This window comes from Abramis brama (genome assembly GCF_963993115.1).
Source record: "Abramis brama genome assembly, chromosome: 1".
NCBI lineage: Eukaryota > Metazoa > Chordata > Actinopteri > Cypriniformes > Leuciscidae > Abramis > Abramis brama.
Window position 1 is genome coordinate 18,814,284 of NC_139963.1, and position 27,462 is coordinate 18,841,745.

The 27,462-nt window shown below is 38.3% G+C and overlaps 1 protein-coding gene across 1 annotated transcript in view; it reads right to left on the reverse strand.

Moving 5' to 3' along the window:
* Positions 1 to 4,903: 4,903 nt before the first annotated feature.
* Positions 4,904 to 27,462, reverse strand: part of arhgap44a (Rho GTPase activating protein 44a) — a 56,306-nt gene continuing 33,747 nt past the window's right edge. The window contains exons 8-23 of the mRNA XM_084116234.1: positions 26,981 to 27,049; positions 26,798 to 26,879; positions 26,521 to 26,648; positions 25,106 to 25,217; positions 24,643 to 24,724; positions 24,025 to 24,105; positions 23,230 to 23,343; positions 22,139 to 22,230; positions 21,862 to 22,045; positions 18,683 to 18,700; positions 16,100 to 16,288; positions 12,708 to 13,226; positions 9,333 to 9,478; positions 8,066 to 8,443; positions 6,992 to 7,043; positions 4,904 to 5,036 (exon numbers count right to left, since the gene is read on the reverse strand). Coding sequence (XP_083972360.1) covers positions 7,036 to 7,043; positions 8,066 to 8,443; positions 9,333 to 9,478; positions 12,708 to 13,226; positions 16,100 to 16,288; positions 18,683 to 18,700; positions 21,862 to 22,045; positions 22,139 to 22,230; positions 23,230 to 23,343; positions 24,025 to 24,105; positions 24,643 to 24,724; positions 25,106 to 25,217; positions 26,521 to 26,648; positions 26,798 to 26,879; positions 26,981 to 27,049 — 2,202 coding nt within the window. The 3' untranslated portion in view covers positions 4,904 to 5,036; positions 6,992 to 7,035. The remainder of the gene's footprint in view (positions 5,037 to 6,991; positions 7,044 to 8,065; positions 8,444 to 9,332; positions 9,479 to 12,707; positions 13,227 to 16,099; positions 16,289 to 18,682; positions 18,701 to 21,861; positions 22,046 to 22,138; positions 22,231 to 23,229; positions 23,344 to 24,024; positions 24,106 to 24,642; positions 24,725 to 25,105; positions 25,218 to 26,520; positions 26,649 to 26,797; positions 26,880 to 26,980; positions 27,050 to 27,462) is intronic.

Genomic DNA, 27,462 nt, shown 5'->3' on the forward strand with positions numbered 1-27,462 from the left:
ATCTTATCATTTAAACGTCTTTCTGCACTGATTTCCCCCCACAATCAGTACATAAAATGCAAAGAAAAGCATCTGGGTGAATTTCACAACAACATGTCCAGGTAAGGCCATTTCACTACAAAATCAAAAGACACTAGTAAGATTTTTTGTTACATCATTGCCATGATAAGTGCATTAGAAATTACTGCAATACAAATATTTTTTTTATTTAAATCTACATCAGTGAAGTACAAATCATACTACGATATAAATACAATTGAAATAATTAAATTTTTCATATTATAGATAGTTTTTTTTTTTTTTTTTTTTATTGCGGTAATGACATTTGGTTGTGAAATTGTGCTTAATTATCATGAAAATTATTTAATGTAATAATTTAAGCTTCATGTTCTTTACAGGAATACAATTTCTTGTTTGTTTTCTTCTAATTTTGGGGTGAACTATGACCTTGACAGTTTTATGACATTCACCTGTGCAGATTCTGTGTCAATCATCAGTTAAAATTATGTTTGTACAGTTCATCAGCTGTGATTCTTTAAAAAGTTCCATGGCTATTACATCCATTCTGTTTTGAGTAAAATAAAAAAAAAAAAAAAAACTGAATTTGATGACAGACTAGCTTAATTTACAGATCAGATTGAGGGTCCGTTTACATGACAAAGACATACTAAAAACAGAAAAGTTTTTCGTTTGCGTTTTTTTTTTTTTTTTATGCGTACAGACAACGTTGCCAAAACGATCCCCATTCAAACGGATCTGCGACTAAAACCGCTGTATTATTCATGCCAGGCCAGTAGATGGCAATGTCACTTTGTAAAGAAATACGATGCGCCTATAGACTGAACGCGTTACAGGCATGCGCATGACGTTACCGTTTTCACAAATACTCGTTTTTGTAGTTACACAGAGACGATAGCGGTATTGCTTTCAAAAACTTCTACTTAGAAACCCATTTTCTGTTGGCGTGTAAATGAACAGCCAAAACGCATTAAAAAGTTTCAGTTTTTAGTTGTGTAAACGGCCCCTTAGATAACGTATAGCTGTGCCTTTTCAGCTTAGAAAAGCGTGTAGTAACCGATGCAGTGTTGGAATGAGAATGAGAATGCATGTGCACACTGTATAAAACCCCCCCACGTATTCATTAACAACAACATTAGCATTCATTATGATTGCTAACAGAGAGAGATGAGCAAAAGTTTTCATGTTCATAAAGAAAAAAAACCATGCTTCTATTGCAGCTGCAATAAGGGGCCTTTACGCTAGTGCACTTCCAAGTATAGGCTAAATCACATTCAGTCAGCACACTCAAACAGACACAACGGCCTCCTCACAGAACACCGCGGGAAACGGCACAGACAGAACCTCACGTACGCACGAAACTCGCCGTTAGCTTCAGGTTATAAATACTGAATGTGAGGGCATCATTGTGTAATCACTACAACTATTACTCAGTCACCAATAATCATTAGACTATATTTCATCAAGAACACACACTGAGGCATATCACAGATTTCAGCAAAAAAAAAAAAAAAGTCCTTTTGTCCCTGACGAACACCAATGCTTATTCAAAGAGAAAAACAGAAGCCATGGCTATCCACCGTTGGAAGTAGAGTCCTTCGTATATCAACAGAGATTGTGTTGTGCCCATTCCTTCCACGGGACAGAAGTGAGCAAATGTTTCTTTGACCTTAATAAAGTCCTGCGTTTTTTTTTTGTGTTTTTTTTTTGTAAAAGTTCAGACAAGAGAAATTGCAGCATCTGGTAGTCTCGTATAGTCTTGTTTACTGATGAAACAAATGGCCAGACTCGTGCCATCTCAGTGTGGCATCCGACTACGTGTCTGGGAAAAGCAATGAGACTCTGAAGGATTTAAGGGCCTGATATCTTTGAACTGACGTTTCACAAAAAGGATCCCTGCCAAGTTATAAATCAGTATCTTTCCATTGATTTTATGGGGAGATACGCTATATAGTGGCCCTAAAAAGTATGTGGACACATTGTGGTTGTCAAACATTAGTGGATCGTGTTGATACTGTAGTTCATGTGATGAACGACACCAATGGGGAACTGACAATGTTCATCCACTAAAAACCACTAGTTGATTAAAAGTAATTGGGGGGAAAAATGGCTAGGTAGTTAGTTCTGAGAAAAGATCTAACATTTGTTTGTAGACATTTTAAGTGTCCAAAACATTTTAGGGCCAGTGTATTTTTATTTATATAATCAGCCAGTTGCTGTACAATACTAAGAATGAACAGATATACAGTTAGTATAATCCGTCGACGACTTAACATATTTTCTAATAATAAGTAGATTGTGTTGTTGATTTATGCTGTTGATTAAGGCTGTTATTGATAAAGTCGGTTTAGGGATAAAATCTCTCTCGGGAGCAAGTCTACCTAAACTTCTGCCAAGTCTGCATTCATATTTCTACATCTAGTTCATGGCTTACAAAAGTGCAAAAAACTCACTTGCTATGTGAACCTGACAAAAAGTGTTCAGGGACAAAATAATACTTAGAACATTATCTCTATACAAGATAAATATGGCATGTCACATTTATGAATATATAACTCATATTTGCCTTTACATTTGTCCTCTCGTTGACGCTTATCTACACATCTTTATATACAGTATTGGTATATACATAAAGGATAGTGTGGCACTGCATTTGAAGCACTTTGGAGGGCATATGGATGCGGAAACACAACAGAAAATGCAAGGCAGTGGATTAGAACCGAACCAGTGGTTGATCTCAGTAGTGGATCCTGATAATGAAGAAACACATTTGCAGAAACGTGTTCGCAGTGACCCATTTTAGCACAAGTACTGTTTCTGTTTTGTGGGTAAAGGGTGAGGAATCGATATTTCCAGGGTTCCCACACCTTCTGACCAAAGAATTTCCATGAACAGTTGTTCTAGTTTCCATGATAAGGATTTTGAAATTGACTTCACAAACAAGGAATAAGTATAATGAGCATATACAGAAAAAAAAGAAAAAAAAGAAAAAAAATCAGACTATAAAAAAAGAAAAAAATCCATATTTTTTAACAGGAATTTTAAAAATGTTATTCTTTTCCCATGACACAATTAACATTCCCTGATATTTTTCATGACTGTGGGAACCCTGGGTTTCCTACCTTGCTTTCAGACACTTTTTTATTTATTGAGTCTTTAAGAAAATACACTCTAATGCAGCAGTTGTCACTGTGTTGCTATTACTGTATTATGTGCGATTCTGGATAATGTTGTAGCGCAGATAAACGCACAAAACATTAATTGAATTGACCCTCCGCTAAGATCCTTACCTCAGTTTCTATTACTCACTCTGACAACCTTTACTGAATCCCCCACACTGAAAATAAAGTTGCTACCTTACATTTTAAGTACAATCAACTGTTTAAGTCATTTCAACTTAAATTACATTAAACTGACTTAAAAAAATTAATAATGAATAAGTTCAAAATTGCTTAACTTATTTTGATTTTGAGTTAAAGCAATCTAAAAACATGTCATAACTTATTGACCATATAATTCATGTAATTTAAGTTGTAATTTAAATTAATGTAATTTAAATTAATGTAATTTAAGAAATGACTTAAACATCCAAGTTGATTGTACTTAAAAATTTAAGGCAGCAACTTTTTTATTATACCGTGTGGGTTTCTTTTATCACTATTTGAAGAGCCCCAGCAACAAGAGTTTATTGTATTCTTTGATAATTTAAATTAAATTCCATTTAAAACTATCTTAACACATAGGACTTCCATAGATCTAAATTTGCCCTGCATTCCATTGTGAAGGACTTATACCTACGCCCTAATCCCTTTGAAGGGTGTACCCTCCAAAGTGAGAGCTTCGAAGGAATGAAGGGTATAGGGACCAAAAAAAACACACATCTTTGCCGAGCCAATTAAAGATGTGCCGTAATCACACAATTGTGTGTGCTGCTTGTCTGTGCAAAGAATCATGGGAGCGAATGGCCCATTAGTTGTACTCTTCGAATCCTTCATTTCGAAGGGCCCTTTGAAGTGGCCAGTTTTGAGCACTCCGATTTGGAACCACCTTTCAATATGGCGGCCATGATTGTTCTCACTTCGAACTGCCCTTCTGAAGCGGATTTATCCAATTTGGAACGCAGCCTAGATATGAGCACTTGTCTGATAATATAATAGGTGGAAATAGTTGCTAAGGCCAGAGAGTAGCAGTAGCATTTTAAGGCGAGGCTTAGCGAAAGGCCAATTGGATTGGATTTCTAAAGTAGTGTATAGTTTAGATTTGGATAGATAGATAGATAGATAGATAGATAGAAAGAAAGAAAGAAAGAAAGAAAGAAAGAAAGAAAGAAAGAAAGAAAGAAAGAAAGAAAGAACTCAGCATTGCAAAATTAGACTTAAACATGCTATATGCCAAGTGACCCATAAAGAGCATGGCATCGACCCTGTAGGGAAAACAACGATGTCCCACTCTCATACTGTGAGGGTGGGTCTCAGTTCCAAGCCTTCAGCAAGATAAAGTTTATGAGGTTCCTTTAAAGTCTGCAGACTGCCCCCTATGTGCATTGTATTGTAATTGCAGCTCTGATAAGGCAGAAATAATAAAAAAAAATCCATCCCAATCAAACAAAACCAACAACACAACAACAAAACAAAACAGACAGAATCGCTCAGAGAGAAACAGGTAACGTAACAAAAAACTCCAGGTTCCTCCAGTGGCAATTTGAACAAAATCCATTCTGTTGCTTTTTATGGCACCTGTTGTGTGGTTGGCGTCTTCTCTAGTCTAGTAACCGTGACTCAGGGTTTGGCCAAGATGGGGTTCCAGTTGGGCCTCAGCAGAAGATGGCAAGTTCTGGGCGAAGTTGCTTGGTGGGCTCAGGGGTCATAGCGTGGTGCTTTGGCCCTCCTCCTCGGACACGGACTCCCCCTCCGGAGAGCTGACCGCAGCAAAGGAGCTCCGACATGGGCCCACCCTGAACTCGTCCAACAGGCTATCCAGATTGACATTGATGGAGGGAATATCCAAACTGAAGTAATCTGCTACAGGATCATGGGAAATGAGAGCAATGGCCACAAAAGTGAAGTGACAAGACATGTTTACAGTAAAACAGAGAGAAACGATGGAAATGGTGATGATGAGGATGTTGAAAAAACACAAGGAGAGAGAAAGCAAAAAGTAATTTCAGTTCCAAGGCCACTGTTAGAGGCGAAGTCAGCGAAGGGTGTTGAATGTGTGTTGCAGCAGGAGAGGGGCACATCAGACTGTTTCCTGGCATTCTACACAGGGATTCTTTCTGTCACACCGAGCCATTGGGAAGGAAGGTGAAATAGGTTTTGTTTCGTATATGAAGCCTGTAGTGCTTGCTCCTCCTGCTTCAATCTCTGCTATGCTCATAAAAATATAAAGTAATACATAAAGCTTTTTGCAGTTTTCCAGAAAGTAAAAATAACTGAATCAGCAGTTCACCACAATCAGTGCTGGGGAATGTTACTTTAAAAAGTAAGGGCCGGATCACACAGAACGCGTTTTTGCTGTTAAATGTAAATGTTTCACGGAATGAAAAAAAGTGCAAAGTCTAGAGACGCTTTTTCTTTTTGAAATTTGAACTTCTTTTAGTTTGAGTGCTGCCTTTTTAGAATGCCGTGTTATGCGTGAGATGCTGCAATAGACATGACAGCAACGGTCGAACACGTCTGTCTAGAGCGTTTACATTGAAAAACAATGAAAAAGCAGCAAAGTGGAATGGCAAAACGAGTACTGTGTGAACGGCCCCTAAAGTGTTACATTTACCATGCTCCTAAAAAGTAGCTAATCCAGTTACATTGTTACCTTTTACAGAAAGTAACATGATATTTTGTGTTATATTGTCTCGCCGTCAAGAAGCCATTTGTTTGTTTTTTTGCTGTGAAAAAGTATTTGTCCCCTGACATAATTTGCCTGCAACAACAAATATAGCATGAAACATGTCACACAATGACTGCATTAAATGTTTTTACACAAGAATTACAGTAGCTGGAAACAATGCATAACACATTTGTCTCCATTTGTAACATGTTACAGATTATAAGGTGGCTTTACTATGCCTTTTATCCGCCAATGCACAGGATTTGAAGCCTTAATTTGACAGTATAAAGATTCTTTATGTTCTTTGTAATATTTCCAATTGTTTCGGAAAATAAGCCAAAAAGTAGTGTAACTTGTTACATATTACCGGTATGTGCCATTATCTGCTACGTGTTACTTGTTTGAAAAAGTATCTTAGCGTGAATTAAAAAAGTAACATTACTTGCTACCTGACACAAAATTTGATTACATAATGTGTTACCTGTAACGCACATTACCTGTAACACAGGTTACCTGTTACGCACGTTACTTGTAACGCGTTACCCCCAACACTGACCACAATGACTAAAATACTCCACACATAGACAACAAGATGGGAGCAAATTGAAGATGTGGTAACATTAAGAACGTTGTCAGTGGACTTTGTGGATTGGTGGACTGTATCTGATTGTGATGACCTCCCCTGTGTAAGCATGAGATGGACGCGGATGGCGTAGTCATGACTGTGCGAAGAAATGCCACCCTGTGATGGACTCGACTCAAAAAGAGTTTGGTTGGGTGTTTACCAATGTCCACCGATGCGGTGGTGAGGATATTAGGAGGGGGAATGGATCACGATGTGAGGTCAGGGCCAGAGACGTTGAAATGAACTTCATAAGCGACGACGTTGGCAAATATGTGGTGTTGCTCAGGAAAGTAAGGCCATAAGCCATGCACAGACCAGTCTCACACCATGCACAGACTACACTGACAGAATGAAGAAGCCAGAAGCAGTCCCGCGACTTGGAGAGAATGACAGAGCTGGAGAAGGAAGTGTTACGGTATGAGACAGAGAGCAAGGCTGCGGTAGGCCCCAGATTCAGCCACAGCACCAGGCCAGATGGTGTGAGATGAGGCTATGGCACGGGCACAGCAGGTTCTGGCTTACCCTAAATGTCCCCCTCACACTCAGCCCACACTCAGTCCCTGGCCTCACACAGCTGCAAGGTGCACAACGATGACAGGGGATAAAAGAGTCATACATCAATCAGTGCTCAGGAGAATGACTGACAGACACGCCTCACATGATAGAACATACAATCAGTGCCATACAGCGGGCCACTAGAATGATACAAAGACCACAGAACCTTACTTTAGGGAAACAGTCGCACACTGAAGCTGAGAAAACAAGTAGGGCTCGCACTGAAGGTGAAGTGTGTAATTTTTTCTTCTTCTAGGTTTACTCAGACTTTCGCCATAAAGACGTGGATTCCTACTGAAATGATTGGATTTAGCTCATGAAAATTCACCAAACTGTAAATGCTTGCAAAATCTTCATGGGGAAATCTTTCACCCTCGCATGTAATTCTCGTTTTACGTGGATTCCTATTGAAGTGACTGGATTTCGCCCGCGAAAATTCACTTAACAACTCTAAATGTGACTGCACTTTCAGTGCGAAAGTTGAAAGTTAAGCTAGCCAATTAAATTGGAGTGGATGATTTTCAGCAAGTGCTTGCTAATTTTTTTTGTACTGTGGGAATCGTCTGCAGGTTGACTACTCTAAAGAGTCTGACATGTCCATCAGCTTCTTGCTCAAGTTATAGCATGAGTTTGAGTTTGGCGTTTAGTTTGTGGTGGGGTGGAAGGGTTCGGTATAAAACCTGAATGGAAACATTCATTATTTTTACATTTCCGTTGGTTGTGCAAAAATTACACACTTCACTTTCTAGTAAAATATATGCTACATCCCTGGGTTTTGAGTGAATTCCCTTTGTTTCCACTATTTCACAATTTATCGAGCTAAAATATAATCATAGGAATTAAAAAAATAATTATCATAGTGTACATCTCAAAGGCAACTGAATCTATGGGTGCCCCATATTTAAGACAAACAAATCTCTTCACATTTCATAGGGGATCTGGCTCTTTAAAGTCCATCGCTTGCGTAGGATGGAGAGACAGACAGTTTGAGAGAGGGACGCTGGACTCCCACTCGTGATGTTGCCACTGAGGCATGTTTACCTGTGGACATGCTCTCTCCAGGGGACAATCCGTCAAGTAGACCCTGCTCCAGGGGCTGGGGGACCGTAGGAGGGACGGTGGGTGGCTGGGGAGGGGGTAGGCTGGGTCTCTGCCTGGGCTTTGGGGTTGGCCTGGACTTTGTGAGCGTACCAGTCAGAGAGGGCGGCGAGGACAACGTATGGGGTCCCCCTAATGGGGTCTGGCCAGGGGAAGAGGTGGGCGCGTGTCCAGTGGGACAGCCCAAACCGTACGGGGAGGGGGTGCTTGGGGGAGTGGGGGACAGGCTAACCGGAGACGGCTGACCTGTGGATTGGTCTGACATCCCCCCCGACTGGCAGTAGGGAATCTTGGGCGGCACAGGGGCCAGTTTCTTAGACGCTGTAGGGAAAGAGATAAGACAAAGTCAGATGCATGCTAGTAGCTTTTACTCCACGACCCCGTTTAAAACTGGTATTAACATCTGTTTTGGGTGAAGCGTGAATTATGTGCAATGCATCTTGGGAATTTGTTTAAATTGAATGACTCTAACAAGTATTCATTACTTCAATGAGCTCATTATTTCTGCCTTAAATTATTACAATTTAAATTATTATTTTTTTAGCTAACTGTGATTTCTATATGTACATTTCTGAAATACGTAACTTAGACCGTTACCTCTGATAACAGATCACTCTAAATTGTAAAGTGTAATTTTCTGTAAAGCTGCTTTGAAACGATTTGTATCGTGAAAAGCGCTATACAAATAAATGTGAATTGAATTGAATTAAATTAAAAATGTCATGATGTAATTATCAAATAAAATGAATAGCATTTTTCTTTCACCTTTAATGCATGTGTGTACACATCTTAATCATCATTTTCATAGTTTTTAAAAAAATATTTTATATTATATTTTATCAATACTTTATAGTTAGAAGTATTTTTAAAATAATAAATAGATATCATTAAGTTTTGGGGGAGTTATTAAAACAATTCTTGCTCGTTTTTTGAAGACTTGAAAAGCAAAATTATGTCTCACGTTTAAGTCTTGTTTTCAAAATGAAGTGTTTATGCTTAAAACAAGTTTTTTTTTATTTTTTTTATCTAAAGTAATTTTCCTTCTCAAGTAAATTAATCTTGTGACAAATCTCGTGACCAAATCAATGAAGACGTGTATACACTGATCTGTCTGATCACCCAAGTCAGATGTTATACCAATTTTAAAGAGGATTTTATCTCTACATGAAATTTTATAAAACCATAAAAGAGGAACCCCACTGGGACGAACCATTGCGTAAGGTGTGAGGACTGTGCTCGGCCGAGTGGGGAGACTGGCTGTTGCTCTGCTGACCGCTGACAGGGGGCACTGTTGCTCCTGCCGCCTGCCCAGCCTTGTGGCCAATCACAGGAGAGAGCTCCTTGCTCTTCAGAGTGCTGGAGAGAGAGACAAACATGACTGCCTGCCATCAGTCTGCACACACCATATCATTAATGACAAGGACCCCTCATGTCCCCAATCATCAAAACTAAAGTGCTAAACAACATCCTGCCGGTTTTGATTGTGTCTGAAAAGACCTTGACAAAGCATCGACATAATTGATCTGGGAATCGAACCCATGTTTCTGGCACCATGCTTAACCAGATGAGCTAAATATAGAAACTTGTTTCTGCCACAGAATAAAAATTAACTTTTTAAAAAGTTTATAAAAATAAACTTTTTTTTCTCACTATTGTGAGTTTATATCTCACAGTTCGGACTTTATAACTCACAATCGTGAGTTTATATCACGCAATTCTGACTTTATTTCTCGCAATTGCGAGGTTGTAACTAGCGAATTCTGACTTTTTTTAATATAAACTTGCAATTGTGAGAAGTCAGAATTTAGAGATAAAAAGTCACACTTATCTTTTATATTTTTTCTTCTGTGGAAGAAACAAGCTTCCATTGCTAAAAAATAAAAATAAAAAATAAAAAGCAATAAAATATTTTTGTTGCTACTGTAAGTTCTCAGATAACATGAAGGAGATTTTAAAACATCCACAACTAAAATCTGCTTTCATGTGAGTGTGATGTTTTTGTTTCTCCAAAGACATGTGAAGGTGGATTTACACCGGGTTTCTCATCCACATCAGCAGGAGGGGGATTGAGTGTCCTTGCCCAGCAAACACACACACACACACACACACACACACACACACACACACACACACACACACACACACACACACACACACACACACACACACGCACGCACGCAGCATGTATCTTTAATATGACTGAGCATGTGAAGCTTGTTTTTCACTCTGACAGCTCTATTCAGGCGCCTCTCTGCTAATCTCTAGGGAAGATGCATCTATATGCACACATGGACACAAGTCGTCCACATATATCCGTGCAGACATGCAGAGAACGCCTCAATGTGACTATGTTTTGAAATGAATCCGTCACATCTATGACTCAATCTCTGCAGTTCCCTTTCCCTGCGACTTTTGAATGAAGGCTCACAAGGGTATATGGGGTGGGGAACTTGTACCATTGCAATACACAGTCAACATCATTGGTAAAATGGCTAATACTGTGCGTTTTGATGCTTAGCGCTCCTAATAAAGATCTTAGATTGATATTTATTGCATTGATGGAGTCTGCATGTGCAGAAAGCGATTGGAATTCTTGTTATTCCATTGACATTCCTCCAACCCTTCAAACAACTCGGGACACTGATGGTCCAAAAAAAGAGCATTCATATACACAATTCCCACCTCAATTAAATTTGTGGCCTACATTGCTGTGAAACGTTTGAATTCTAATTTGATTTGGTAAGCGTTGTTTCATTTTCCAGTGCAGTTGTCAAATTCAGATGGCTACTCAGTAGGGAAGACTTAAATCTTGCTCAAATGATTACATTTTAAGTGGTCATTTCAGTGCTTTGTTCCAAAAATCTAGTGAGTTATCGCAATGTAAAAAAAACATGTTGTCAAAACTTATTGATCATATAATGTTTTTTACAGTGTGAACAAACCGTGTAAGAATTATAAACTTTTGTTGATGCTTATTTTCTGCAATGATCCAAAAGCCAATGGAAAAATCCTGGCTTTTTGTCGAGGGAACCAGGCCTGTGTGATGCTAAATTTCAGGTTGGCCTAAAGATAACCAATATAATCACTGCAGAGCTTCAGATATTACCATAATTATAAGCTAAAAACTCAAATGCCACACATAAATATTGGATTTTACTTCAATGGAACTTCTCAGTACGGAGTAAATGTAAGTGCCTTTACAAAAGAGTTCATTGCAATTGATTTTGGGAAGTAGTCCTTACATTTCTATTTTCCAACGCTATCTTATAAGGCAGAATAGATCAGTTTCCCCTTGTTTGTAAGAGTGTTTGTGTTGCGAGAGCGCCTATGATGACTAAAAGAGCTTAGGTAGGTGGGCAGCTCATTAGGGTTTGGAACAGAGATGCTGGTGTTTACGTACTTGCACATCTAGTATGACTATCCCAGTGAGCAAACAGACCTCATGACTCAATCAATACATTCATAAGCATCCATGTCACCATGTGCTGCTCCATCCACGTACTTATTTCTAGCAGGGGAATTATAGTTCAATAAAACTGATACTAAAACTAAAAGTAAACTGAAATAAAATTAAATGAAAAAGCTTAAACATTACTCATTTTAATTTAATAGGGTTAAGTTGAAGTAAAAAAAAACAACTAAAGTTATAAGTTATATATATTTAATATATATTTTTCAGATATTTAGTTATTAGTGGTCAAATCAATTAATCGCGATTAATCGCATTAAATATATAATATGTGTGTGTAAACTTTTATATAAAAAAATATAGATATATACACACAAACACACACACACGCACACACGTATGCATACATACATACATCAACACACACATACATATATAACTTTTATTTTAGATGCGATTCATCATGAATTATTGATTTGACAGCACTAATAATAACTAAATAACTAAAACTGAATTTAAAATCAATAAAAACTTTATAGATATACATTTAAAAAACAAACTACTAAAGATGAAAAAAAAACATCAAAATTACCAACATTTTTAAAACAACAACAGAAAATACAAAAATGAAAACCGATTAAAAACTACTAAAAATGACAAACAACAAAATTACTGTTTATCTAACTAAAATGAAAATGGAAAATACAAAAATAAAAACGGATTCAATATTGATATAAAATATATAGACATATTTGAAGAACTACAAAAAATGACAACAAAATTACTAAAACCATTAGTTAACCACAACCAAAATTAAAATGAGAATGCAAAATATAAAAACAGATTCAAAACATTAATAAAAACCATAATGGTATTTCAGTGCTACTACAATAGCACTGATTTCTATTTGAAGGATACACTTTTGCTAAAGGCCAGTGACATCATCGGTTGCTAGGCAACCTCAGGCTTCCCTGGACAATGACAATGTTACGGAATCTGTGTGATGAGGCTGATAAAGCAATAACGTCACAAAGAAAGTAAAAAAAAAAAAAAAAAAAAAACGGGATGGAGCCAGTATGGAGTGATCTGAGGTGAGCGCTCAGACAGTGTGGGGAGCCCTGGTGGACGTCACAGTGTGTTGCGAAGGCAGGGTGGCCGCAGGCAGGTGGTATTTACCTAGTCAGCCTGGGGGGTCCTCTGTCGCGGGCACATGGACAGGCGGCCCACGGCGGGGGGGCGGAGGAGGGGAGGCTAGGGGGGTTTCCGAGGGACAAGTCGTGGCGGGTCAGCACGAGAGGGGTTTTAATGTAGAGGGGCGAGGCATTGGCGTCAGGCGGAGCGGCATGCGGGGCGTCACACACTGGGCCGTGTTTGGGAAAGTGCAGGCAGCTAGGCTTGGGGTTGGAGTTGATATCGAGTGAGGAGGAGGAGGAGGAGGAAGAGGAGGAAGGAGGTGGCTGGGGCAGGGGCAGGGGCAGGGGCAAGGGTGGGCCGAAGCCGGTCCAGCGCAGGGGTGGAGGCGGGGAGCTGGGAGGCTGCGACTCGGGGCCGGGGGCCACGGGCCGAGCGCAGGGAGGGGGTTTGGGGTAGAAGTGGTGGGAGGACGAGGAAGGGTAAGGAGGGGGTGGCCGCTCCTCCACGTGGGACGCATAGACATGTGAGGAATCCGGCCGATTGGGCGACACGTCGTCTGAGCTGCAGATATTGGAAACAATAAAGAGCAAACACAGGAGAGAGAGCTCTGGTCAACTGCACACGGATGGATGTTGAGCTCCAGCTGTGGCTCGCTGGCGTTATACAATACTGATCACACTCTCAGGATCCTTCGGTCCGCATGTTTGTCTCAAGCTGGTATGAGCATTTAGCCAGTTTAGCGCACGGCAATGAGCAACAGGTTTAGCAAACAGCAAGCGTAGCAACGAAAAACAGGCGCAAGGAAACGCTTCCATCTCCGTTGGGAGGAAAAGCACAGCAATGCATTAAAATGGAAAAACTGAAAATGACCTTGTGTCTGCGCACTGCACCAAGGGAAGAAACAAAAATCTCTGTTAAAACAACCAAACATCAGAGAGAGTTTGGTGAATATGCAATAATCTATCTAGAGCTGGCGCTTAAACCAAGGTCTCCAAATGCGATGAAAACCCAGAGCAGTTAAACACAGACACAAAAACCCTTTCATTGCCTGAAAGAGTGTCAGAGGAGGGGAGGTAAGCCAGTCAAATCATCAGCCATCGCAAACCCTAAATGCAATGACTGAACCATGGCGTGACCTTTACTTCATTAATGTGTGATTTACATATGGGCTTATGGGTAGAGTTTTAGTGAAATCAAATGAATGGGAACAGCAAGAATGTCTTGCATTCATGAGATAAACTGTTCCAAACTGTGACATTTTAGGCCTGTACACACTGCCAAATCCAGAAGTGAATCCTCTAAATTGGTCAGTGTAACTGTTCATAAAGTATTAAGCATTTTTCAGCACAGGGTCTTGTGATATATATGTATGTGTATTTGATGTGTTCTTTTATATATGTTGGAAATTGTTCTTTGTTTTTTATGCTGCATCTTGGCCAGGTCTCTCTTGTAAAAGAGATTTTAATCTCAATGAGATTTACCTGGTTAAATAAAGGATAAATAAAAAATAAATAAATAAAAAATATCGTTTTGGGTGTGAACAAAATACAGGAGTCACTCTTGAAATTGCAAATGAGAAACTGTAAATATATTTTTAATGTCTTTTTGTAAGAGTTTATTGCAGTTGATTTTGGGAAGTACTTACGTTTCAAAAACTATCATATAAGGCAGATTAAATCCCTTTTATATTGTTTGGAAGAGTCTTTATGTTTCGAAAGAGCTTATGATGACTAAAATAGCTACCTAGGTCGGCATCATTAAAAGCCTTTACTGTCACTTTTGATCAATTTAATACATTCTTGCTAAATAATAATAATTAAAAAATTATATTAACTCCCCACCTCGCAAAAAAAAAAAAAAAAACTCTTTATTTTGATGGTTCATTTAACACGTTCTTGTTGACTATAAGTAATGTTGCACCTACATGTCTACTAACTCTCATTAGAGTATTAGTATAGTATTAGTAGACTGGTAGGGTTAGAATAAGTTGACATGTAGTTCCTTATAGTCAGTAGAATGTCTGTTGGGGAGTATCAAAATAAAGTGTTACCCCCTTACTGACCCCAAACTTTTGAATGATAGTGTACCTGTTTCACTAACTGTTTCTTGTCCCGCTCCAGAAGAAGAGAGACTCACATTTCGCATGGGCTTTTAAGGCAAGACACTACAGATGAATAGGGTAAAATTTTGAACTAATAGATATCACGGTAGCACTTTATTTTACAGTCCTGTTCCCCATGGGCATACTATGTACTTTTTATAGTTATTGCAATAACTGGGTAATAATTACGTACTAACCCTGAACCTACTTCTAAATCTAACCTTTACCCATGTAGTTACCTTATATTGCCCAGTATTTTCTTAGGTAAGTACACTGTAAGTACACGTACTGTAAAATAAAGTGCAACCGATATCACCATGAATTCCCTAGTTGATTAATCGCAGTACATGAAGACAATTGTTTTGTGGACATATCTCCATTTTGTCCACAAAATTATGTTTTGTTTGTCCACACCATAGACTGTAAAAAACGACTATTGCACACTAAAAGGTCCACACTATTTCTCCATAAATTAGAAAATACTGTCAACAGGCAGGAAAAAAAATACACTTTCACCATGATTTTAGGAATAAAATGTTATATAAATGAGGTGAATTATATATTAACAAACCATTCTGTAAAAAACGTAAAATTATTGGTAGTAATAAAACTTAGTAATAAAGATTTCTGACTTGATGCATGAGAAAAAAAGCATTTGAGAAAACAGCCTTTGTAGTGTAATAGAAATCTGCAGATGCAAATAGATACAGTGTGTTAAAAAAAAAAAAACTTAAATGTGTATTTTGGATGTTTTCTTTCCACTAACCTGAAAAGAAAACAAGTTATGCGAAGAGTCCAAAATCTCAAAATTGAGCAGTGCATTAGACAAAGAAACTAAAAAATAAATAAATGTTTTTTGCCTGTAGTGTCTTGCCTTAATTACTGTATGTTACAAGAACTAGTTGTTGAGGTTGGTTCTGTACACACAGCACAGATTTAATGTAAATGTGATTAATTCAGTTGCAGAATGCGGATCTCACTCTGGAAAACAACTGAACTCAGTGTGTACAGAAAAGGATGGAGGACTGCCAACTGTATTCAACTGCAGTGTGTACGCGGCCATACTGACTGCACTACGTAAAGAAAAAATAAATGACGTCTATTTACATAGACGCGGTGAGGCAAAAATAAAACGGTAAGTACAACGAGAAAAGCATGAAAAAGCTGAGGAAATGTCATTAATACACAAATGCAGGGAAAGCAAGAGAGTTAATCGCTGAATGGAAAACAATGATGTCACAAGTTAATTATACTGTGAAATGCATACACAGTACATTGAAATGTCAATGGAAAACAGGTAGAGGATCACGTGTTGTTGTTGTTTTTTTTTTACCTGCCCCTGTCTCCAGGAGGGGGGGTGGGGATTGGAGATGTGGCCAGCTCACCGGGCTGTTCAGAGATCAGCGTGTCCGCAGGAGAGCCGGGCGGTTGTGCGCTGGGAGGCGTGGACGAGGATTTGCGGGACAGCGTCGAGGTACTTTTGCCCTTCACCCACGATGTGTCCATCACTCTGACACCCACACTGCCCACAGAAAGACCACAACTGAGTCAGTCGTAAACACAACACAACATCTAGATGCACTGCACAGAAGCGGTAACCCTCCTAATCATTACATCAACTTGTGCGTTGTTACATACAAGCCAGCATGGGTCATTATCTTTGAGAGCAAAAACAGATGTGGTGAAGTACAAAGTATTTCTGGAACATACATTCAAAATATTGTCATTTATTGCAGATGCCAGATGTGATCAACCCTCAATTATGATCATGTATATTCTTATAAAAAGAAACATCATTTGACATTTACTAATTGATGTCAAAACACTTTATAGTAGCCTAACTTTTATAGTTAAAATTAACATTAATTATTGTAATTATTACAATATATAATGTAAAATATTTTTGTTTTCAATTTTGATTCATACTGTATTCACCATTGTTTAAAAGTTTGGGGTTGGTAAGATTATTTTAATGTTTTTGAAAGAAGACTTATGTTCACCAAGGCTGAATTTATTTGATTAAAAAAAATGCAGTAAAAACAGTAATATTGTTAAATATTATTACAATAATTTCAATGTATTTTAAAATGTAATTTAATTCTTTGATATCAAAGCTGTATTTTCAGCATCATTACTACAGTCTTCAAATGATCCTTTAGAAATCATTCTAATATGATGATTTGATGCTCAAGAAACATATATTATTATCATCAATGTTGAAAACAGCTGTGCTGCTTAATTCATTTATTTTTTCGGAAACCGTAATAAATTTTTTTCAGGATTGTTTGATGAACAGAAAGTTGAAATATTACCTATTGTAACATTATAAATGTCTTTACTTTTTTGATCAGTTTAATGCATTCTTTAAAAAAAATTACTGACCCCAAACATTTGCAATAATAAGGAACGTTAATTAAAGGGGTAGTTCACCCAAAAATGAAAATTCTGTCATCATTTACTCACCCTCAAGTTGTTCCAAACCTGTATGAGTTTATTTCTTCTTCTTTGTGTTCAGCAGAAGAAAGAAATTCATATGGGTTTGGAACAACTTGAGGGTGAGTAAATGATGACAGAATTTTCATTTTTGGATGAACTATCTCTTTAAAGGCACACTATGCAAGATTTGTACTTTAATATAACAGCTTCGAAATAATTTCGATGGTAAACAAACTCGTAGTAGGGCGAATCATCCCGATAGCAAAGCAGGGGGACGCCGCTGGCAAAACCAGCAATGCAGGTTTGATAGGTGGGGCCCCGCCAAATCTCACGAGAATCACGACTTTGCGGCTTTACGGCACGACGTCACATACATCAACAACATATGAAGCAGCCTCTATGGAAGACACTAGCACGCATTTCAGACGTGAATCATGGCAGAGTCGACGAAGAAAACGAAGAAAGCGCGGTCGGAAGAGTGCAGAGACGGCTCTGCGTGAGTGGTATTCACGACAGTAACGTTAAATACAAGTACTCCACAGAGACTCTAGAGGTCGCTGTTTCAGAAAAACAGAAACTGCATAGTGTGCCTTTAAGTTATAAAAAAATGGATCCCACTTTATGTCTTTGACTTTAACTACTATGTACTTACGTAAAAAAAAAAATAGTTAGGTACAATGTTGTATTGTAAAACACTTTTGCTGCTATTGAGGTAGGATACGGGTAAAGAGAGATTAAATAATAAAAGAGATTATTATTATGTTTTTCAGTTAAGACTACATACTGATACAGAATATCTGTGGAAGTGTTACTAGTATCTGATTTCGCAAATAGTTGGTTTCTGAATACAAAAAAATGTCAACACGTAATGCACTTGCTCTGCCACTAGTTTTGGATGAAGAGATGTGCTTGTTGTTGTCGTTTGTTATTGTTGTACAAGCAGAATGTGGCGGTTGGTCGGTGTGGTATTAGTCCCGCCCCTCCTCCACTGTGATTGGGCGGCCGGGTAAAAAGTGACAGTGATGAGCACTGCGTTTTACCCAAACTTGAACATTCTTCAACTCTCGGCGACAGGTAAAAAAAAATAATGCAGAAGCGATTAGTGCTCAGGGTGAAATAGATGCTCAGCAATTCATCTCGCTGCTGTCTTTTTTAAAATATGCAGTGCTCCCATTGAAAACAATTGGGAAAATATGCTAACCCCAAGAAAGAAAGAAAAAACGCTTTGATGGACACACGACCTAATGGAAGGGACAACAGTGACGTAATTACAGAAATCAACTACACCTGTAATTACATGCAGGTATTTTTAAGATATAAGTACAATGTAAAAGCATATATGCACACAATATGTCCATTGCATCAAGTGATTTATTTGAATGTAAGTACATTGTAGTTAAAACACAATATAAATTGGTACCAAAGGTGTTACCAAAAAAAAGAAAGCTCACAGGATTACAGAAAATGTGGTGGACAGTACCTTTGAATTTTCCTAATGCTGCATTAAGTGAAGATAAAACAATGATTTTAGAGGAAACACAGTGTGTTTACATGTGTATAAGAAGGAAATGACATGGAGACAGGGAATGGCAGCTGAACGATGAACCATGTAGAGTGCAGTGGGGGACATGTGTAGTTTGACAGTGTTTGGTGGATCAGGGCGGTCCAGAGGTGAGAACATGTCAGTCTAAATGAGCAGCTGGCACTCTTTCCTGCTGCGACACCATTAAGCCTCATTTACTGTAATTGCCTTTACCCCGGGAGCTGTGGACATAAACAATTAGACACATATCCTCTGCTTTAACAAAACAAATCAGTCCTAAAATACGCTTGATCCGCGTCATTAACTGTTATCTATACATCATTTTGTAAAATATATAGTATATCTCTCCTCTCCCACTGTTTTCATCTTGATTACTTATGAAGTTTCCATCAATGAACTGTGCCTATGTGGCTTGGATTGTGAATAATAATTACATTAATTGATTTGCTGAATAGTTGACCTTGGAAAGTCAGGGTTACACATAAACAATTTTCAGGTGGGATTAAAAGGACAGTTCACACAAAAATTACATTTTTGTCATCAGTTACTCACCATCATGTTGTTCATCTTTAAAACACTCTGAAGATAAACCTGAGAGATTTTGGTTGCTCTGTTGAAAGTCAATTTATGTAAAACATGGTAAAAAAAAATCAAATTGAGCAGATGAAAGATTAAATTTAGGCTTTTATTCACAATTAAACGGAAAATGGAATAGATTCTGCTTTGCGACCACCCGAAAAGCTTCTCCGGCACCAGAACCATCGCTGATATTGCCTTCATTGAAAAACTTTTCGATATTTGTACTTTAGTTTATATTGAGTATTTGTAGCAGTACTAATACTGACAGAAAAACAAATTGTAATCATAATTGACTTCTATTTTTATAACAAAGTCTGCCTCCTGGGGCATAGATTTATGACTTTCAGCCAGAACAGACCACGGAGAAGTCTTCTGTCAGATTTTAAGTATTAGTATTTTAAAGTGCTTATAATTTAGGTCAGATTCAACTTACTTACCTAAGGTGTCAGTAAGTTGATATATATATATATATATATATATATATATATATATATATATATATATATATATATATATATATATATGTAAGTATATATATATATATATATATATATATATAACGTTACATTTTCATAGATTATAGATTCAGGGCCCACAACTTAAACGATTTCAAGTATTTAGTTGTTTATTTGTACATAATTTGGGCTTCCAGCTCATAAAACCCACGAAAACAGGATTTAAAAAAATTAGAATATTACATGAAATCACACAGTAATTACACAGTGATACCATGGTCATTGAACCAGGTTTTGGTTCTTTTGGCAGTGTGGGCAGGTGCAAATCCTGCTGGAAAATGAAGGAAGCATGAAGTGCTCTGGAAATGTCCTGGTAGACGGCTGCATTGAGTGGACAGCACAGTGGGCCAACACCAGCCGATGACATGGCTCCCCAAACCAACACAGACTGTGGAAACTTCACACTGGACTTCAAGCATCTTGGATTGTGTGCCTCTCCATTCTTCCTCCAGACTCTGGGACCTTGGTTTCCAAATGAGATGCAAAATTTGCTCTCATCAGAAAAGAGGACTTTGGTCCACTGTGCTTTATTAAATCCAGAGTCAACGCAGCCGTCTACCAGGACATTTTCAGAGCACTTCATGCTTCCTTCATTTTCCAGCAGGATTTGCACCTGCCCACACTGCCAAAAGAACCAAAACCTGGTTCAATGACCATGGTATTACTGTGTAATTACTGTGTGATTTCATGTAATATTCTAATTTTTTGGAATCCTGTTTTCGTGGGTTTTATGAGCTGGAAGCCCAAATTATGTACAAATAAACAACTAATACTTGAAATCGTTTAAGTTGTGGGCCCTGAATCTATAATCTATGGAAGTGTAACGTTTTGAATGGAATTATGGAAATAAATAAACTTTTCCATGATATTCTAATTTTTTGGAAAGGGTCTGTATATATATATATACACACATAATGTTTTGACACATCTCTGCAGTTAATATTGCCATCAATGTTTGCCAAATGTTTGCCAGAACTCAGTATTTTTCTGTAAGGGGGTCTGGAGTAGGGCTCTGACTAACAGAAGTCTGGATATCCTCCTCCGTATGCGGTATTTTTCCACCTGCTGGAGCATTGCAGGTGGCATGAGTCAGAGCCTGGCACATCTGCCACGTGTCTGTCGATAGAGGCAGAAATCCAGCCCCCTCAGTGAATGATAAGGGAGCTGCGGCCCTCCTTCAACACTCCATCCACGTAACCATAGAGACCGTGGCAGCCCATCAGCCCGAGACCAGCACTATTCGAGGGAGATTGAAGGAGTCGCTGAGATGTTTCCGGAGTTCAACTCCAATTGAGAACAAATGACACAGAAAGGTTACTGGATAACGACATGACTGACGTCCCAGTCTAAGTGAATTACTCGCTGAACACATTAGCTATCTGCCGCTGTCTCATCCGCCACTTCTAATTGGTTTAAGCGGCACTATCTAACCCTGCCGGTAATGGGCAGTTAGTGCAATGATAATAGTGCAGTGTTTAATTTAAAGGGATAGTTCACACTCACAGGAAAGAATCCAAATCCATTCTCAAAACCATGTGACTTTCTTTTTTTAATGGAACATTAAAGGTAATCATCCTGGCCACTCTTCTCTATATAATTAAGGTGACTCTGGATGAGGTCAAGCTCTAAAATTATTTAAAAGACAACCTAAATGGTACAAATAACTCAGAGATGAGTTTGTGAGGAGCGGAATTTACATAGTGCCGTGCTTCACTCTGAAACACGCAGTGCATTTATTTAATTAAATCAGCCATATTGCGATTTCGGTTTCATTTTGATTCACTGTCCAGCCCTAGTAGGCAAGATATTCTTCAAAAATTCACCTTTTGTTTCATGAAAGAAAAAAAAGTCATACAGATTTGCAATGACATGAGGGTGAGTAAATGATGACAGAATCTTCATTTTTGGGTGAACTGTCCCTTTAAGAAGTAAGGCTGGTATGAGAAGGTAATGAAAGCGTGTGGGAGGGGAAATGAAAAATTTAGTGATGGAGGAGGCAGACAAGAGCGCAGAACAACCTACCCATCCTTCTTGTAGAATTCAAGCATCATGTTGTCAGTAGCAACACTGAGTGGGCGTCGGCTCTGCTCGTGCTGCTGCTTGCGATCTGATTGGTCCATATCTGGCGAGGGCATGGAGCTGTAGTTGGAGTTGTGATTGGTGTGTACCGGGCTGCCATAGCTGCCTGTCAGGTTGAACTCAATATCTAAGAATAGCAAAGACAAATTAGTCCAAATCTCACAGGAGAACACGCTCGTGGTTATGTGCGAATATGCTTTCACAACTCTTTCTATCTAACCTCCAGGGAAGAACCAGTCAGCATGCTGGATGATCGGCTCAATGATGCCAACGATTTGCAGGGACACGGTGGTCATCATTTCCGTCATGTTTCTGTGAAGAACAATGACCCATTTGATCTACACATTTCATAATATAAAACTACTAGATCCATTAAAGAAATAGTTTACCTAAAAAATGTCATTCATTCATGTCGATCCAAACCTATATGACTTTTTTTTCTTTTGTGGAACACAAAGGGTTACATTTTGAACAATCTTCATGTAGTTCTTCTCTATAAAAAAAACAATTCATGGTGACTACATCTGTAGAGCTCCAAAAAAAAAAAAAAAAACTCAAATTTTAACATGACTTCAGATATGGCACACAAGCCATATGAATTACTTTAATGGTGTGTATTGATGTCGTTCTTGAAGCTTGATAGATGTGGTCACTATGAATGGTTGTTGTATGGATTCTTCATTCGTTCTGCATTGTCATTTTAAAATAATTGATGTACTATTGTAGTATTATTAATATTTTGAACTAGCTTTTAATTTGACATTTTTAGTTTTCATTTCATTATCGTTTACACCAGGTACTAACACAGTTTCAAATGCGTCTCATGTGACCTCTTCTGTTCATGGAGTTCATGGAGACTCCCTTCTTATTTCATGACACTCTAGCCTACATAATTTTCACTTTCAGTGGACATATAGTATTGAATGAACGAACCCGTGTTAAGCGGCTTACGCGAATGAATCCAATATAATACAATGTAGTATAATATGTATCTTTCACTTGTTAAGAGTGGTGCTCTACCTCTCAGAAATTAGTTTTTGCAGGCTGGGATGTCTGGAAACTGCTATATTAAACACTACATGTAAGGTAATATTGAAAAAAAGCAAAATGGGGCACTTTAAAGACAATATTTAATAGTTTTAGTTAACAATAACAACACTATGCTCCACATAAGAAAAGTAACAAAGTCATAAGTCATATGTATGCACTGTAAGCAATAACAGAATTTTCATTTGTCACTGAATTGCTTTGTGAATTTGCTGCCATCCACATAAATGAGAGAAGTAAGCCAAACATAGGACATGTACTCACCCTTCTGAATGTGTCCACAGAAGGTTGGGTCCAAGAACTATTGCAATGTTACCTGGTGTCATTTTATTAGCGTCTTGATACTCTGTGAGTTTGGCTAAGAATTTGATTAGATATCTGTTTAGAAAAGAGAGGAGAAACAGTTTCAGTTTAAATCTCAGTTTGACAAAAGGGTTTAGCCCTGGCATTCACTCATACATTTGCTATTCCTGTCGCTGTATATTATCAATATTTCAGTAGGTCTGACTCAAGCCAGGTGCAGTCAAACAGCAATGACCCAAAGCCTATATCTGGAAACCTTGTCATGTTGGATAGAAGTAAAGACGTGCCAAATATTCACAGGATTTGACAGTGGCATTGTAAAGAAAATGCATAATCAATATGAACAGGCCTCCTTATTTTCTTAAACCGTAGCTTTGTTCGAATTTATTCCTTGATGATAATGATACAATATTCATTATTGTGGCTTTTAGCTTAGCTGTCTTTAGCCACGTCATTTAGGGCAAAATGAAAGGATGAATTTGTCCTAGCTAGAAGACAGCATCTATACAGTTGGCACATTAAACAGCTTAGACTAAATGATATTTCCAAACTCAAAAACATTCTCAGCAGGGCTAATGAACTCTGAATATGCAGAAAAACACACACTTCCTGACAGTGAAGGAATTGCCACATCGCTCATGATATGACAGAGATGCGACACTCCTCTCTATTAATGAGCTGTTGCATTCATGACTCATTTAAAGACAAAGACCCTGTCAGAAATAACAAATAATTAAGTAAATAAGCACCACAAACCTGAAGTTGTTCAAATTGTCTGATGATAGTTTCTCACATGTACCCAACAGGGCTTGAAGCCTTTTGTCCATATCTTGAATACTAGAGAATGGCCATAAGGAGAGATGCATTAAGGTACAGAATATGGATAAACTGCTGTATGTTCATGCATGGAACTGAACTTGATCTCTTTTGCTATAAACCTACACATAAACATATTTATATTGGGTTGATTTGACAGGCAGCTCTTCCACGGTATGAGTAAACTGTAAGTGTGATGTTAAGTTCACTAAAAGAAAACTTACAAGTATGCTTTAATACTTTTTAAAGTATGCTTTAACATACAAGTATGTTTTTTTTCTTTTCAAAGTATGCTGTATAAAATTTATGAAGTTGGCAGTTTTCTTGGTAGGAAATATTCTTCTGTAAAACTCTGAAATAGTAAACTTACAAGTGTACTACAAATACATTGATGTTAATATAATTTCTACATAAAATATACTTCTTGAACTTTACTTACTAAGTATATTCTGTGTAAGGATATGCTCAACTGATACACCGTATGTCTCAAATCAATATGAAAATGGCAAATGGTGCTGGGAAATGGCATGTGTGTTGGTGTAGACCGTCAGTACTCACTTTGAGGCTTGAATCCATTCATCATAGAGTTCAAAGGACATTAGAGGTTCGGGAAGTTCACGAAGATAAGACTTCAACGCCCCTGAGGGAAGCAGATGAGGAAGGGAATTGGTCAGTGGAGAGAAGGAGAGAGTGAAAGAGGCAGGGACATGGAGAAAGAGGGAAACTTAGCACTTGTGATAGGATGTGTGTGTAGGTGTGCTATTCCCTGCTTAAAATACTAAAGGGAAGCCTGACAAATGAGCTGTCAAAAGCCACAACCAGCATGTAGCGACTGTCATCTGTGCCCCCTTACCTGGCGGCTACTAGGTCACGCTTCAGGCCCGCTGTAATGAGATCAAATTAACCTGAGACAGAATTTAATGTGAACTGCCGTGAGCCTTTGTAGCTGCGATCGACTAAAAGGACACTGCGGTAGATCAGTGAACAATAGGAAACTAATAGGAAAGTAACAGATGCTCACCTGCGATGGCATGTGGGTCGGCTGAGTACTCCTGCACATCAAGAACCCCGCAGTCCAGTGACGCCTTGAGTTTCTTCAGCTTGGAGGCCGAGGGAGCCACCCGAAATAAACCCTGAAGTGACAGGAAGAGTTCTCAACCAGGAGGCCAGGGCCCACTAGAGGGCCTCGGCAATTCATTCATTTAGTAATCTTGAGGCGCCAAAATGGCAAAAAGTATTTGAATTAATAAATTATTAATATATATATATTTTTTTATTCTTTCCTAAATGAACATAAACTGAAATGTATTTCTTATATAATATTATAAATATCTCAATAACTGTTGTTGTATTAATTACTGAATTCACAAAAAAAAATGAATTTGGTTTATTTTGTATATTAATCCACCCAGTTTCTGTTAAAAAAGGTTTGAAAACAAGCAGCTTTGTCTTGATTACAGCAGAAATACAGGAAATAGCCTATATTGGGTCCCTTCAAACATTGTGTTGCACAATGGGGGACTTTTGAGTAAAAAAAGGTTGAGAACCACTTGAATAGTCCACTCACTGTAGGCTAAACAATGGAAAGACTTTGAAGAAACACATAGGCTAAAATGCTAATTGGGACACCATACAGCAGTGTTGTCCAATTCTGCTCCTGGAGAGCCAATGTCCTGTAGAGTTTTGCTCCAACCTGCCCAAACACACTTGCCTGAATGTTTCTAACGGCAAAATCGCATACTGAGTAGGTACTACATATGAATTTATTTCAAGAAAAGTGCTTTAAAAAGTGTGTTCTTTATATTATGAATGATGTACTTTATCAGCCATGTTGTTACTGTCATGTGACAGTCGCGTCTTCATAAATCCTCTCCCGTATCCATTGTATGCGTACTCCGGAAGTAGTAGGTCTCCAGGTACTTTTCGCCTTCTGTTTTTTTTAATACTATGTATTCAGACATACTATTTGCCGTACTTTTTTTTGTGCATACTTTAAAGTAGAGTATTCCATTTTGGACGCAGCATAATAATCCTGAAAACCTAGATTAGCTGGTTCAGGTGTGTTTAACTGTGCAGGACCCCTCCAGGAGCAAATTTGACTTCCATAGTATTTTTATTTTTCTACTATGGAGTTCGATGGTTACGTCAACTGTCTGGTTACCAACATTCTTTAAAATACCTTCCTTTGTCTTCAACAGAAGAAAGAAACTCATGCAAGTTTGGAACAACTTGAGGGTGAGTAAGTAATGACAAAATGTTCATTTCTGGGTGAACTATCCAGTGAATATTTAGGGTTATCTACAGTATAATGTCTCTGAATGGCATCTGTGAAATGCCGTTGATTACCACAGACAATAGTTATGACTCGTCCCTCAGTTTGTTAGACAAACTGTGTATACATAAGGCACGTCGTGTTATTTCTCAGCAGTCTCGCACCTCTTCCTCCATGCCACATTCTAGCAGCATGGTGACGCACGCCTCGATAGGAAATGCAATCTCCCTGCCACTGATGGCTAGATGTTCCTCTAAGGCCTTTCCATATGAAGGCTTCTCTATCCAGGCCTCTGGAACACATCATGATAGACGTTAAAATGCATCATTTTCAATCTGTTAAAAGCTTCAGAAACAAGTTTACTAACAGATCCACACACGCATTTGAAAGACACCACTTAACCAAACTTGTACGTTCAGACACTGAAGTGGAGAGTCTTACCCTGCTGAGCTTTGATCTGTGGCAGCACACTCTGCAGAATCTCCAAAGACTTCTTGTGGTACTCTGCCTGAACCTCTATGAGCTACAGCAAGACCAATAAGAGGACATACACATGTTGTAAGCGTTCCCAAGGTATTCCCACCAAAAGTACACACTTCACCTCTAGTGTCCAGAGGTACTTGCCGTTTGAAAGTAGTTTGCATAGTCTATTTCTTTGGCCACAAAGTTGTACATGTCTGCTGATAACTGGTCCTACAGAGAGGGAAACAGGTACATCATCATGAATATCTGTAATTTCTCATTTCTAATAAAACAAGCAAAACATTTTGAGATGGAGGCTACTAAGTAAGAGTATGTAAGCTTTGCTTTGCTTTTAGTGAATTGTTTCATTAAAGGCCCCCTGAAATCAAAATTATTATTTTTTAGCTTTTAGTATGAATATGTTAGCGTTAAGGTTATGAATAAGCTGGTGTGTTCCAAAACAATGACAAAAATTTGCATTTAGGAGATATAAGCATTCAAACTTACAGTCTCTCACTTCCGCTAAAATGGATCACAGATTTTTATGACATCACCGCGGACTTCAGCTTCTAATCACATCTTCTGTCCAATGCTCTCTACAATCTAAAGCTCTGCCCCCAATGCTATAAATACCACCTGGCCAA